This window comes from Rhinoderma darwinii, chromosome 8, assembly GCF_050947455.1.
Source record: "Rhinoderma darwinii isolate aRhiDar2 chromosome 8, aRhiDar2.hap1, whole genome shotgun sequence".
Taxonomy (NCBI): Eukaryota; Metazoa; Chordata; class Amphibia; order Anura; family Rhinodermatidae; genus Rhinoderma; species Rhinoderma darwinii.
The window spans coordinates 87142768-87157216 of NC_134694.1; the positions used below are offsets into that span (position 1 = coordinate 87142768).

Consider the following 14449-nt stretch of genomic DNA (forward strand, 5'->3'; position numbering starts at 1 on the left):
ACGATACAGCTTCTATGTACACAGAATATATAGAAGCAGTGTCATGAAAAGTAAAACTATTTTTTAATAAAGGTCCATTTCAAAGACATTGAATTAATACTAACTACACGAAACTACAATTCCTACTTAGGCGCATTATCTCATACACTGAAAAAAAAAACATTTGCATTTTAGTCCCATCTGTCCCACAATAGTGCCTTAGAGGGGTTTTCCAACCCCATGAAATCTTTTTCAAACAGCTGAGAATTCCATAAAATAACAAAAAAGGCGTAATAATTACCTTACCATTCCCAGCCATTGCAGCAGGCTCTCAGCTGTATGCTACCTTTATGGCGCAGGTCAGGATGGGTTTGAGGGGCTGTCATTTTGTTTGTTTATAGGGTAATTGCTATTAACATTTGCCGGACAAGTGAACATTTAACAAACAAAACGTGGCAACGGTGAAATAAAAAAAACCTCATGTTTCAGAGATAAAAACACTATACAAATACATACTTCGGTGCAACAGTATAACTTACATGTGGTTACTTCCATTCATTGTTCGGTTGCTTTACATGGCATCAGGTGCTTTACATTTCTTTTTAAATAGGTGCAATATGGAATTTAAATTACAATGTCAGTTTATACGATATTAAAAAATACCATCTCTTCCAGGCCTGGGTCCCTTCATAGAGATCACATCAAATGAGCCTTTTATGAAATGTCCGCTACTGCAATAACCGGCTAGAAGTTACGTCAGCTTCAGAACAAAAATACAATATAAAATAAATGAATGTAAAAACGACTAATATAAACAAAACAACAAATAATACATCTATACAGTATACGGCACTGGGAAAAACATTCCACTGTAACATCTCATAAGCACAGGAGTGCAAGGCCTGTAAACAATATTGAATGGTAAAAGATTTACAAATCCTGTGGAGGCAAAAACGGAATGACTGCCAGCGTTTAATCGTGATGTTTTTTTCTCTTGACGTGTTTGTAGCAAATGCAAAAACTCCCGCAGGTGAATTATTTTTTTTTATAAAGAAAAAAAAAAAAACTGAAAAAAAAAAATTGCACTGATGCCTTGGTGTCCAACGAGATATTTTTTCGTACACGGCAGATGTTAGAGAGCACCTGGCAGATTGCCAGTACGTGTCTCCATGCTGTGCCTCAGTATTTATTGGCCATCAGACAGCGGTGTGTACAGGAGTTGCGGAATGCGAAGGGGAAGATCCTCGGTCAGATGAAGATGACACAGATCTGGTTGTCGCTTCACGTTGAAGTTCATCCACTTTCTTCTGTAGTTCTGCTCGAATAGCCAAGAGATCCTTAAGGTTCTGATGAATTGGCATCTAAGAGCGCAAACAAAATTAGACTATTAGAATGGTAGAAATAAAAAAATATATATTTTTATACTTATGTTTTTTTTTATTTTAAAAACAACAAAACCATCTGTATGGGATTTAAAGAGGCTCTGTCACCAGATTTTGCAACCCCTATCTGCTATTGCAGCAGATCGGCGCTGCAATGTAGATTACAGTAACGTTTTTATTTTTAAAAAACGAGCATTTTTGGCCAAGTTATGACCATTTTCGTATTTATGCAAATGAGGCTTGCAAAAGTACAACTGGGCGTGTTTAAAGTAAAAGTCCAAGTGGGCGTGTATTATGTGCGTACATCGGGGCGTGTTTACTACTTTTACTAGCTGGGCGTTCTGATGAGAAGTATCATCCACTTCTCTTCAGAACGCCCAGCTTCTGGCAGTGCAGATCTGTGACGTCACTCACAGGTCCTGCATCGTGTCGGCACCAGAGGCTACAGTTGATTCTGCAGCAGCATCAGCATTTGCAGGTAAGTAGCTACATCGACTTACCTGCAAACGCCGATGCTGCTGCAGAATCATCTGTAGCCTCCGGTGCCGATGTGTCCTCGCTCGTCTGACACGATGCAGGACCTGTGAGTGACGTCACAGCGTGATCTCTCGAGAACACGCTGTGTCTGCACTGCCAGAAGCTGGGCGTTCTGAAGAGAAGTGGATGATACTTCTCATCAGAACGCCCAGCTAGTAAAAGTAGTAAACACGCCCCGATGTACGCACATAATACACGCCCAGTTGTACTTTTACTTCTCAACACGCCCAGTTGTACTTTTGCAAGCCTCATTTGCATAAATACGAAAATGGTCATAACTTGGCCAAAAATGCTCGTTTTTTAAAAATAAAAACGTTACTGTAATCTACATTGCAGCGCCGATCTGCTGCAATAGCAGATAGGGGTTGCAAAATCTGGTGACAGAGCCTCTTTAAAGCTGGCCACACACAGTAAATTTTAGTAGTTTGTGAATCCTGGTTAAATTGCGCAACTTGCATAGGAGTTAAATTTTTTTGCAAAAAGGGAAAAAATGTATGGCGAACTTGCGACAATCACTAGAATTTTGACCATGTTGGAATTCGTGCAATTGTCACTCAGATTTTCTTCCTATAGGAAACAGGGAGATGTGCTGCCGACATTATGGAAATCTATGGGGATGAGTGATTGTAGGAACGATCACTCGTCCCCAAACATAGCTCCTTGTGAAAGGAGCAAACAAGTGACGATCAACGAGCGGTCGAATTGATCGGCGTTTGTTTACACAACCCATGTCAGGCCGTGTAAGTGGTCCCTTAGGACAGATGGGTTCAGAAATGTTAAAACCATCGGCATTGAGTTTGTACATTTCCTTCTATACTAATTAACTGGATAATTAAAGGGGTATTCCCCTTAAACATTTCTGGCATAATTATGAGATTTGCCAGAAATGTCTGAAAGATGAGAGTACCAGCATTGGGAACCGCACCTATGTCCAGAATTGCTGACCCCCATCATGCCGAGAGGCAGCCACTGCATCCAGCCATAGAAAGAATGAAGAGGTGGCCGCGCGTGTATGCTGCTCTCTCCATTCTGCTCATGAAAGTTACGGAAACAGCCAATCACGCTCGCCCGGCCCCTGTCCATTTATTCTCCGGCAGGCGCCTCACCAGGTGGGGTGACCCAGTTCTGGAGAAAGATGTGGAATCCAACTCTGTTACCCGCAACTATCAGACATTTACAGCATATCCTGTGGATAGGCTATAAATGTTTACGTTGGGAAAATCCCATAAAATTGGTCCGTGACTATGTTTGAGATTAGGATCTTTGTACAACGATGCAGAATATGTTGATGCTACATAAGAAACTGTACATAAATGAACATGCATTAGCTACCTCACTTCAGCGCTAAACCCCCCCCCCCCCCAAAAAAAACCAACATATCAGAACCCCTACCCAGAAAGTACATAGGAAAAAAAAAAACACCTTTGCAGATAAAGTCAATAACTTAATGGTCACATTATATGGATCCACCACTTCTTTCTGTGGTTATACTCTAGGTGTAGTACATATTTGCTTGCTATTTTAGTCCTCTGCTTAGCCCCCTCCCCCCTCATACAGCACACAATAGTTCTTGTTGCCCCCCTCGTCTTGTATGCTTTATGGAGATTCTGTATGATTTCTCAGACGGTCATACATAGCTCATGCTTCTTGTTGAAGTAACAGGATGGATTTAATGCAGGACTATATAGCATAGAGCTGCAGTAAAGTAAGAACTTCCTGCCATTACCGCTGTGATGAACCTAGATGTTCTCAATCAGTGGTCACCCATACTGGTTGCAAGGCAACCTAAATACACTGAGGGGGGGGGGGGGGGCTGCAAGTAGATAAACACAAATCCTGCCTAGATATATAATACAAATGAAAGAATATGTATCCGGTTATGGCAGCGGCGTTAGACTTTTAACACTGATCATATAAAAGTGCTAAATAACGGATGACTAATGTATTTTTAGCAAGCTCATCATACAAAGTGCGGGAGAGGGGGGGGGATTCTTATATAAACCGCAAAAATCTATCAGCTATAATAAAGAGATTCATGTGTAGACTCCAGGGGATGGGGGTAGGAGATCTGTTCTACAAGGTCTTCAGCACAAAGGCTACTCCTATTTACAAAGTGTGTCTGGCTGTATAATGTACGGAACATTATTCACTCAAGGACACGCATTACCTTGAAAACTGTTAAGTGATGAATCTATTTGTTCTTGCTGAATGAGTCTGTTTTTTTATCTTCTCTTGCAACAGGGAGTCTCGATAGAAAAAGCAAATGTGTTTTAATGCCACTGTGTGATCTCCGTCAAATCAAGCCACCATTTATTCTCATTTATCTGCAAAAACACATTTCCTTTAAGACTCCTTTTTTTCCCGTGGTTCGGTTTTCTGCCTTGATTCTCTTCATCATAAAATAGAACGCGATCTGACTGGGTTTAGACAAGAAAGCTCCGACAATTAAATGTACTTCCAGTGAAACGCGTTATTTAGCCATTAGACAAGCAGCGATGTGATGTATTTCAGTGGAGACAATAAGCATTGCACTGCAGTGATCCACAGATCCGCCATGCTAAGCCGTCGTCAGATCTGTGTACTTTTTAATAACTTCTACCTAAACAATGGGGCTGAACTGCAATTATCCATATTATGTAGGCTAGTCCTAATATTATACTTGTCATATGGCGCGTCTGCTGTGTCATGTTCGACTGCTAGACTAATGCATCTCCACTTCATAATTGTAGTCAAAATAAACTAACAGGGATAATGAGCCTATAATCCGCCAAGGTTTATAGAACTAGCAAAACTCATGTCAGAATTAAAGTTCAGTTTGTTTACCTACATACCTAGGTTTCTGTACTATCCAGGTATCTGGGGGTTCACTCTCCTATACATGGGGGATTTTTGGTAAGCAATGTTGCAGTATTGAGGTCGCGGGTTCAATTCCTACTGCGTTGTAGCTTATCACCATTCAAGGCAATCGTACCCGTCATAGCCACAAAAGCAAGAGCAGCGAGGTTTCTGGAAGGGAGCGGCCATGTTTTTCTAATCTCATACAACCCCTTTATTTGGCTAGGACATTAGCCCTAGATTACACATCGGAGATGGGAAATTTAGATTGTGACCAGTTTCATGGCATGGGGGTTACGGATGTGCGTTTACAATCAGTGTACAGCATTGCTGGATATGATGGCGCTTCATAAGTAACGGGAAATAATTACCGGAGCTGATATCATCTGCAGAATACTTGGTAGTGATATGGTAGGGGAGGCACCGAAAACCTTAGATTTGTCCACAATGTGGAATACTTGGGTCAATAGACCCAAAAAAGGAAAGAGACTATAGGAAATTAAAGGGGTTGTCCATTACCGGATAGGTCATCAGTATATGATCTGTGGGGGTACGACACCCAGACCCCGCACCGATCAGCTGCTCCGGTGGCCTGCGGGAACCGGATGTCATTGCACAGTATGCCATGTACAGAGCCAGAAGTAGTTGGCTCCGTACATAGCATAGCGGGCGTAATGCCGAACTGTAGCTCTGCGTCTATTCACTTGACTAGAAGCAGAGCAGCAGTACTGCAGCTTGGCCGCTATGCTATGTACGGAGCCAACTGCTTCCAGGCATGGACATCCAGTTCCCGGAGGCACCAGACCAGCTGATAGGTGCGGGGTCTGGGTGACTGCCCCCCCAGATCATATACGGATGACCTATCCGGTGGACAACCCCTTTAAGGTTGTAGGAAGCTAAAAAGGGTTGTCCCATAAATACAACCCCTGTCCATATAACCTATTAGAGGATATGGACGTCATAGAGAGGTCATCTTGGGACACCGCCATCTGTGTGCCAGAATGGATAGCCGCTCTTACAGAGCAACTCCTGCTCTGGTGGACATGCCGGCATTAGATAGACGGCCATTCATTTGAATGACTGGCATGTAATACTACATTTCCACCAAAAAGTGTTTTTCTTCATGTGACAACACCTTTATTAGTAAATCAGATGTGATCAATGCATGTAACAAGGTAAACTACACTCCAAACCCATCCAATGGATGCTACTTCTCCACACTTAGCGCCCAGTCAGTCTCTGTCTACAAGCAAGCCTTGTGGTCTCGCTTCCTTGTCAAGAGGATGTAATAGAACTTTTCCCGGCTTTGTGCTCTGTATACCGAGTGACAATGAGCGCCCTCATGAGAAAAGTCTGAGACCGGAGCAGCTTGTAAACTCAATATCAGGGGTGTGAAAATGACCGAAGGAATGAAGATATCAGCCGGCAACTAAGTGCAACTCCAGGTAACCACTGACAGATTCAAAAATATGTTTTTCCCATGTTAAAGGTGTCGATAGCCTTTAGGTTGATCAGAAATACAATCAAGGCATTTTTGGTTTTAAATTATGGTTCCAAATTTGCCAGAAAGAAAGAGCTTTCTATTAAAACGTGTCCGCCTATTCTCGTTCAGAGAAATTAAGAATATTCCATGCAACAACTGCCAAAAAACTGAAGATATCTAAGGCTGTGTTCACACATATCAGGTGTGTCTAGCCAGTCACAACTAATGACATTTAGGTGCACCAGTCCAGCGTCCATAGCTGGACGTGTGCAGGGAAAGGTCCCGCATCACAACGGATGCTGAAACTGCATCCTTAGGTGAACATGGAATCAGGTCCGGCATTAATTTCCCTCTGGGGTCCCTGTACCACACAGGAGGGAAACAAAACGGGATCGTCGGACATATGTGAAGGGATGTTACGACGGTGTGTACGGCTCCCTTTACAAAACGGCAGATATTGGCTCTAACAGGATTGAAAACGAATGGTAGGCCCCAGTGCACATCAGAGTCCCTAGTTAGAGAAACAGATGCCTCTTTCAAACCTTTGAACGGGGGTCTAATATAAATGAGCTAAAGTGTGAAGCAAATAATTCTATGTAAACCCGAAGATCATTTCACAATGAACCCTGTCCAGTTCACAATTAGAATAGGTCTGGACATAAAGAGCCATTGGGCAGATTTATCAAAACTGGTGAGAGAAATAAAATAAGATGTTATAAAAGGCAAAATATCAGCAGGATAGGTGGAATGGTACATGGGAATTTTTTTTTAAAACCAAAACAAAGAAAAAAAACAAAAAACACAATATGTGGGTGGCCATACCAATCCAGATATCCCTCATTGAACCATCAACACATAGTGCATTGACATGAAGGGGTATTCCCATCCCAGAAATGTATTATATACCCACAGGATATGCCATAAAACGTCTGACAGATACAGGTCCCACCTCTGCGTATCGCGCGCTCGTGTTCCTTTACCTTCCATGAAAGCATCAGCCTAATTCTCACATTAAATCTGTGACAAACCGAACCACATGTAGCCCGGCTTAGCTGAGTAAGTTTTTACATACTAAAAAAAAATTAAAAAAAATTAAAAAGCTGGACATGTAGTTACAAACCTGAGGTCTGGTCCTCGGATTCCACCTAATGTAATAATTCACCCAAAGTTCCAAGTGGCTCAAACTGGCAACTGGATACAGCACATGGTGCTCATAATTCACATAGAAAGGGTTCGTAAACTCATCCACATGGCTATTGATGTACGACCACAAAGATAAAGTCTTTGTCTGCACCTCCTAGACGAAAAAACACACAATGACACATTGACACTTCCCATGTACATACCATGGGGCACTTATACTGCAAAGCCAGTAATGCATGGAATTGGATTAGAAGAGCGAAAAAAACTAATATAATAATTTTTTTGTTGTTATAATCATCACATTGAATGCCAAGATGCTAATGAATGCAACAGAGGGATTCTATCTCACTGAAGCTGCAAGTAGGCAGTCTGACATTATGAACAGGAAAGACGTGAAGAATAATAATGACTATGGGCGCAGGTGGAAAATACAGAAATAAATACGTTAGCGCCACCTAGTGGTTAACAGTGTAAATTAGATAATCTACAGTGATGTACGAAACTATTTGTCCCCTTCCAGATGTATATTATTATTGTCACTATGAAAGGTTTCTAATCTCTAAAACAAAACGTAATAGAAGAAAAGCCATCCTGGAAGTTACAAAACATCCAGCACACAATTTAAAAGATCTGCAGGCCTTTCTAGCATTAGCGAAGGTCTGAAACCAAAGCGGTTTGGAATAATGTTCTGATAATGGCGTCAGAAAAAGAACAGTAAGACATGACCGGTCGCATTAGGTGTGGCATATAGTAAGAATATAGCAAGAGATCAAATTCTAATCGGGAGAGATTTATTAATATAGTCTAACATTATAAAACAGACCGGCACAAACTGCACCACATTTACCAGTGGCACACATTGTATGATAAATTTGGCGCACCTTGCTAAAAATATTTGATACTTTTCTCTTCCTTATGCCACATCATGGCTGGCATACTTCACATCAATATTTTGCGCCAAAACAATGGAGGACGCCGTTATAAAATGTGCCGGATTTGTTGACTTTTAGCAGGGCTCCTTTATCTAGACACTTGCAAAACGGTCTAAAAAGGTGCAAAAAGTGAATAAAATCAATTTAGCGCACGCCATGTACGCTTCTTTCTTCTGGCGCATTTTTGCTTAGTGAATCCCCACCACTGTGTGTTCTATGCCTGATAAACACACGTGTGATCAATAACATACCTCTTTCATCCTCTGCTGCTCACTATTGTGTAAAAACGTGCCAAACAAGCAGCTGTAGAGATGGTCCAGAATAGTGATGAGGAAAAGCTCATTAAACTCAAAGGCTGCAGGAAACTAAAGATACCAAACAAACAGCAGTGTTATTAGAATACTCGGATTCTGTTCAATACATGTGAAATACTCTGATTACCAGAACATTTGGCATAGCAAACATCCGTCAGGGGATCACAAACATGATTGCGACCATGTATACAGTATATATCCTTTAGGCCGGATTCACACGAGCGTTGCGCATCTCGGTTGTGAATAACGGTAGTTTTTCACGTCCGAGGTGCATCCGTGCTCTGCGCTGCGGGACGCGATATCCCGGATCCCCCATAGACTAGAGACTATGGAGGGATGCGTGAAAAAATAGGACATGTCCTATTTTCTCACGGACCCTTCACACGGTCCGTGGAAACAACGGCCGTGTAAACGGCCACAATGAATTATATAGGTCCGTGTGACGGCCGTTGCTTCAACGGCCGTCACACAGACGGTTAACACGTTCGTGTAAATAAGGCCTTAGATGAATGATAAATTGACTCGAAACCACAGACTATGCATTTTGTGTGCAACTCCACATCTCAGAGGCACCATATTCTAGTGTCATACGGCCGTAGTATGGGGTGTAATGTGAGGGGGTCCAGATGTTGCAGCTGTAGTACAGACCCTAGAAAGCTGCGGTATTACGGCCTTGTGAATTCAGCTGGTCAAAACCATGACGTAGTCCACTAAATTTTAATCAGCTTGGTTAGGTCAGCCTACTGATCTTCTATGTCATAGAAGTCTAAAATTGGTATGACCCCATTTAAAATTTAAGTCGGCTTCTGACCAGAGGTAAGGACATCTACATGCCTTGCAGCCTTCCATAACTGTGGGCAAAAATGCAAAATGTAGCTTTTGGTTAAAGGTACAATTGAAGCATCATCTTAAAAATGTCACTCTGAAAGAATAAAATAAACCTACTGTAAAGGATCTGCCAGGCACTGCTTCGGGGTTAACTCCCAGAATTAATCAGTCAACACCTGAGTGTACATCCCTGAGACAGACACCAGCTTCCTCCACTCAGGCTGGCAGGCTTAGGAGTGGGAGAGCCTATCGCAACCTGGCCAGACTCAGCTAGCTCCCGCCCTCGGTCTATTTAAGCCTGCTCTTCCTGTCCATCTGTGCTTGTGAATTTCTTTCCTTGAGGTTTCCTGGCCCAGCTACAGCTCCTGCTATTTTTGATCCTGCTCCATACAGACCACGGCTTACCGACTACTCTTCTGCTTTTCGCTTTGTACCTCGCACTCTCCTGGCTTGACTCGGCTCGTTCACTACTCTGTTGCTCACGGTGTTTCCGCGAGCAACTGCCCATTTCCCTTGCTTGTATTCCCTTGTTTGTTTGTCGTGTTTGTCATGCACTTACTGAGCGCAGGGACCGCCGCCCAGTTGTACCCTGTCGCCTAGGGCGGGTCGTTGCAAGTAGGCAGGGACAGAGTGGCGGGTAGATTAGGGCTCACTTGTCCGTTTCCCTACCCCCCCCCCCCCTATTACAAATTCACAAGCCCTATACCTAGTCTACCCTGGTCCCTGACACCATTATGGAACCCCGTGAAACCCTGGCTCAGCAAATGCAGGGTCTCTCCCTACAGGTCCAGGCCCTGGCTCAGAGGGTCAACCAGCCTGATGCTACCTTGGTAGTTCCCCTCACCGCACCCCTTGAACCCCACCTCAAGTTGCCCGACCGGTTCTCAGGTGACCGGAGGGCTTTTCTCTCCTTTCGGGAGAGTTGTAGGCTTTACTTTCGCTTAAAGCCTCACTCCTCAGGTTCTGAGAGCCAGCGGGTGGGTATAATTATGTCCCGGCTCCAGGAAGGGCCCCAAGAGTGGGCCTTCTCCTTGGCTCCTGGCGCCCCTGAACTTTCCTCCGTTGATCGTTTCTTTTCTGCCCTCGGACTTATTTATGACGAGACTGACAGAACTGCCTTTGCCGAGAGTCAGCTGGTGACCTTACGTCAGGGTAAGAGACCTGTTGAGGAGTATTGCTCTGACTTTAGGAAGTGGTGCGTAGCTTCTCGGTGGAATGACCCTGCCTTAAGGTGCCAGTTTAGGTTGGGTCTGTCGAATGCCCTGAAAGACCTGCTAGTTAGTTATCCCTCTTCTGACTCCTTAGACCAGGTTATGGCTTTAGTGGTACGACTTGACCGACGTCTCAGGGAACGACAACGTGAACGTTTATGTGTTTTTTCCTCCGACTCCCCCATGATGCCTCCCGAAGTCCCGTTGCTTCGTTTCTCCCCTAAAGACTCAGAAATACCTATGCAACTCGGGGCTTCTGTGTCCCCTCAACAACGTAGAGAATTCCGCAGGAAGAATGGTCTCTGCTTCTACTGTGGGGATGTCAAGCACCAAGTAAACAACTGTCCCAAGCGTAAGAATGCTGTCAGAGAGCTCCCGCGTCTAAGTGATCATCGGGGAGGTCACTTGGGCGCACAGGTATTTCCCGTAAATATGAAACGTACTAAGATATTGCTTCCCTTTCAGGTCTCTTTTGGTGGTAGGTCTGCTACCGGCAGTGCCTTCGTGGATTCAGGGTCCTCTACTAATATCATGTCTGTGGAATTTGCTATGTCTCTCGCTATGCCTCTGATTGATTTGCCTAAACCTGTTCCGGTAGTGGGTATCGACTCCACTCCTCTTGCTAATGGTTATTTTACACAGCATACCCCTGTTTTTGAACTCCTTGTTGGCTCCATGCATTTGGAGCAATGCTCTGTACTATTGATGCAGGGATTATCGTACGATTTGGTTCTAGGTCTTCCCTGGTTGCAGTTGCATAATCCTACGTTTGACTAGAATACTGGGGAGCTAACCAAATGGGGTAATGAATGTTGTACGTCATGTTTTTCTGTTAATTCTATTTCTCCCCCTAAGGAGGTGAATACGCTACCCGAGTTTGTTCAGGACTTCGCTGATGTTTTCTCTAAAGAGGCCTCCGAAGTATTACCGCCTCATAGAGAATACGATTGCGCTATCGAATTGGTACCAGGAGCTAAGCTTCCTAAGGGTAGGATATTTAACCTTTCTTGTCCCGAACGTGAAGCCATGAGGGAGTATATCCAGGAATCCCTGGCCAAGGGTTACATTCGTCCCTCTTCTTCTCCGGTAGGTGCTGGCTTCTTCTTCGTAGGGAAGAAGGATGGGGGTCTTAGGCCATGCATTGACTACCGTGGCCTGAATAAGGTCACGGTAAGGAACCAGTATCCCCTTCCTTTGATTCCTGATCTCTTTAATCAGGTTCAGGGGGCCCAATGGTTCTCTAAATTGGATCTACGGGGGGCGTATAACCTTATTCGCATCAAAGAGGGGGATGAGTGGAAGACTGCGTTTAACACGCCCGAAGGCCATTTCGAATACCTCGTCATGCCCTTTGGGTTGTGCAATGCCCCTGCGGTCTTCCAGAACTTCATAAATGAGATTTTGAGAAATTACCTGGGGATATTTCTTGTAGTGTACCTTGATGACATATTGGTGTTTTCCAGGGACTGGTCCTCCCACATAGAGCATGTCAGGAAAGTGCTCCAGGTCCTTCGAGAAAACAAACTGTTTGCCAAAATCGAAAAATGTGTATTTGGGGTACAGGAGATACCATTTTTAGGTCAAATCCTCACTCCTCATGAATTCCGCATGGACCCTGCCAAGGTTCAGGCTGTGGCTGAATGGGTCCAACCTGCCTCCCTGAAAGCGCTACAGTGTTTTTTGGGGTTCGCTAACTATTACAGGAGATTTATTGCTAACTTCTCGGTCGTCGCTAAGCCTCTTACGGACCTCACTCGCAAGGGTGCTGATGTCCTCCATTGGCCCCCTGAGGCCGTCCAGGCTTTTGAGACCCTCAAGAAGTGCTTTATCTCGGCCCCCGTGCTGGTTCAGCCCAACCAAAGGGAGCCATTTATTGTGGAGGTTGACGCGTCCGAGGTGGGAGTGGGGGCCGTCTTGTCCCAGGGTACCAGCTCCCTCACCCATCTCCGCCCCTGTGCTTACTTTTCTAGGAAGTTTTCGCCCACGGAGTGTAACTATGATATTGGCAACCGCGAACTTTTAGCCATTAAATGGGCATTTGAAGAGTGGCGCCACTTCCTGGAGGGGGCTAGGCACCAGGTAACGGTCCTTACCGACCACAAGAATCTGGTTTTCCTAGAATCTGCCCGGAGGCTAAACCCGAGACAAGCTCGATGGGCGTTGTTTTTTACCAGATTCAATTTTTTGGTTACCTATAGGGCCGGGTCTAAAAATATTAAGGCGGATGCACTGTCGCGTAGCTTCATGGCCAGCCCTCCTTCGGAGGAAGATCCTGTTTGTATTTTGCCTCCAGGTATAGTCATTTCCTCTATCGAGTCCGATTTAGTCTCTGAAATTGCTGCTGATCAAGGTTCAGCTCCTGGGAACCTTCCTGAGAACAAGCTGTTTGTTCCCCTGCAATTCCGGCTAAGGGTACTTAGGGAAAATCACGACTCCGCACTATCTGGCCATCCAGGCATCCTGGGTACCAAACACCTCATTACCAGAAATTATTGGTGGCCTGGTTTGCCTAAAGACGTTAAGGCCTACGTCGCCGCCTGTGAGGTTTGTGCCAGGTCCAAGACTCCCAGGTCCCGACCAGCGGGCTTACTGCGTTCGTTGCCCATTCCCCAGAGACCTTGGACACATATCTCCATGGATTTTATCACCGATTTGCCTCCATCCCAAGGCAAGTCGGTGGTGTGGGTGGTGGTAGACCGCTTGAGTAAAATGTGCCACTTTGTGCCCCTCAAGAAACTACCCAACGCCAAGACGTTGGCTACCTTGTTTATTAAACACATCCTGCGTCTCCATGGGGTCCCCGTCAATATTGTTTCTGACAGAGGGGTACAATTTGTTTCATTGTTTTGGAGAGCCTTCTGTAATAAGTTGGGGATTGATCTGTCCTTCTCCTCTGCTTTCCATCCTGAAACCAATGGCCAAACGGAGAGGACTAATCAGTCTCTAGAACAATACTTAAGATGTTTTGTCTCTGACTGTCAATTTGATTGGGTTTCTTTCATTCCCCTCGCCGAATTTTCCCTTAATAACCGGGTCAGTAACTCGTCAGGGGTCTCTCCCTTTTTCTGTAATTTTGGGTTTAATCCACGGTTCTCCTCCGTTTCACCTGGTTGTTCCAACAATCCCGAGGTGGAGGTCGTTCATCGGGATCTGTGCACAGTCTGGGCCCAGGTTCAGAAGAACCTAGAGGCGTCCCAGAGCATACAGAAGGCTCAGGCCGATAGAAGACGTTCTGCTAACCCCCTGTTTGTGGTCGGGGATCTGGTGTGGTTGTCATCCAGGAACTTGCGTCTCAAGGTTCCGTCCAAAAAGTTTGCTCCCCGGTTTATTGGGCCGTATAAGGTCATTGAGGTCCTCAGTCCTGTCTCTTTCCGGCTGGAGTTACCCCCGTCTTTTCGTATACACAACGTGTTTCATGCCTCCCTCCTGAAACGCTGCTCCCCGTCCTTGGCCCCCTCGAGGAAACCTCCTGTTCCCGTCCTCACCCCTGAGGGGGTGGAATTTGAGGTGGCCAGGATCGTGGACAGCAAGATGGTCCAAGGCTCCCTCCAGTACCTGGTCCATTGGAGAGGATACGGGCCCGAGGAGAGGACTTGGGTACCCGCCCGGGATGTTCACGCTGGGGTATTGGTCAGGAGGTTCCACCTGCGTTTCCCCAGTAAGCCAGGTCCACTTAGAAAGGGTCCGGTGGCCCCTCATAAAAGGGGGGGTACTGTAAAGGATCTGCCAGGCACTGCTTCGGGGTTAACTCCCAGAATTAATCAGTCAACACCTGAGTGTACATCCCTGAGACAGACACCAGCTT

The 14449-nt window shown here is 45.0% G+C and overlaps 1 protein-coding gene across 4 annotated transcripts in view; it reads right to left on the minus strand.

Moving 5' to 3' along the window:
* Window positions 1–448: 448 nt before the first annotated feature.
* The window catches only part of MTMR1 (myotubularin related protein 1), a 52843-nt gene continuing 38842 nt past the window's right edge, over window positions 449–14449 (minus strand). For all 4 annotated transcript variants that reach the window (XM_075835876.1, XM_075835875.1, XM_075835874.1 and 1 more), the window contains 3 exons: window positions 8543–8656; window positions 7337–7513; window positions 449–1340 (listed from right to left, as the gene is read on the minus strand). In XM_075835876.1, the coding sequence (XP_075691991.1) occupies window positions 1176–1340; window positions 7337–7513; window positions 8543–8656 (456 nt within the window). In that variant the 3' untranslated portion in view covers window positions 449–1175. The remainder of the gene's footprint in view (window positions 1341–7336; window positions 7514–8542; window positions 8657–14449) is intronic.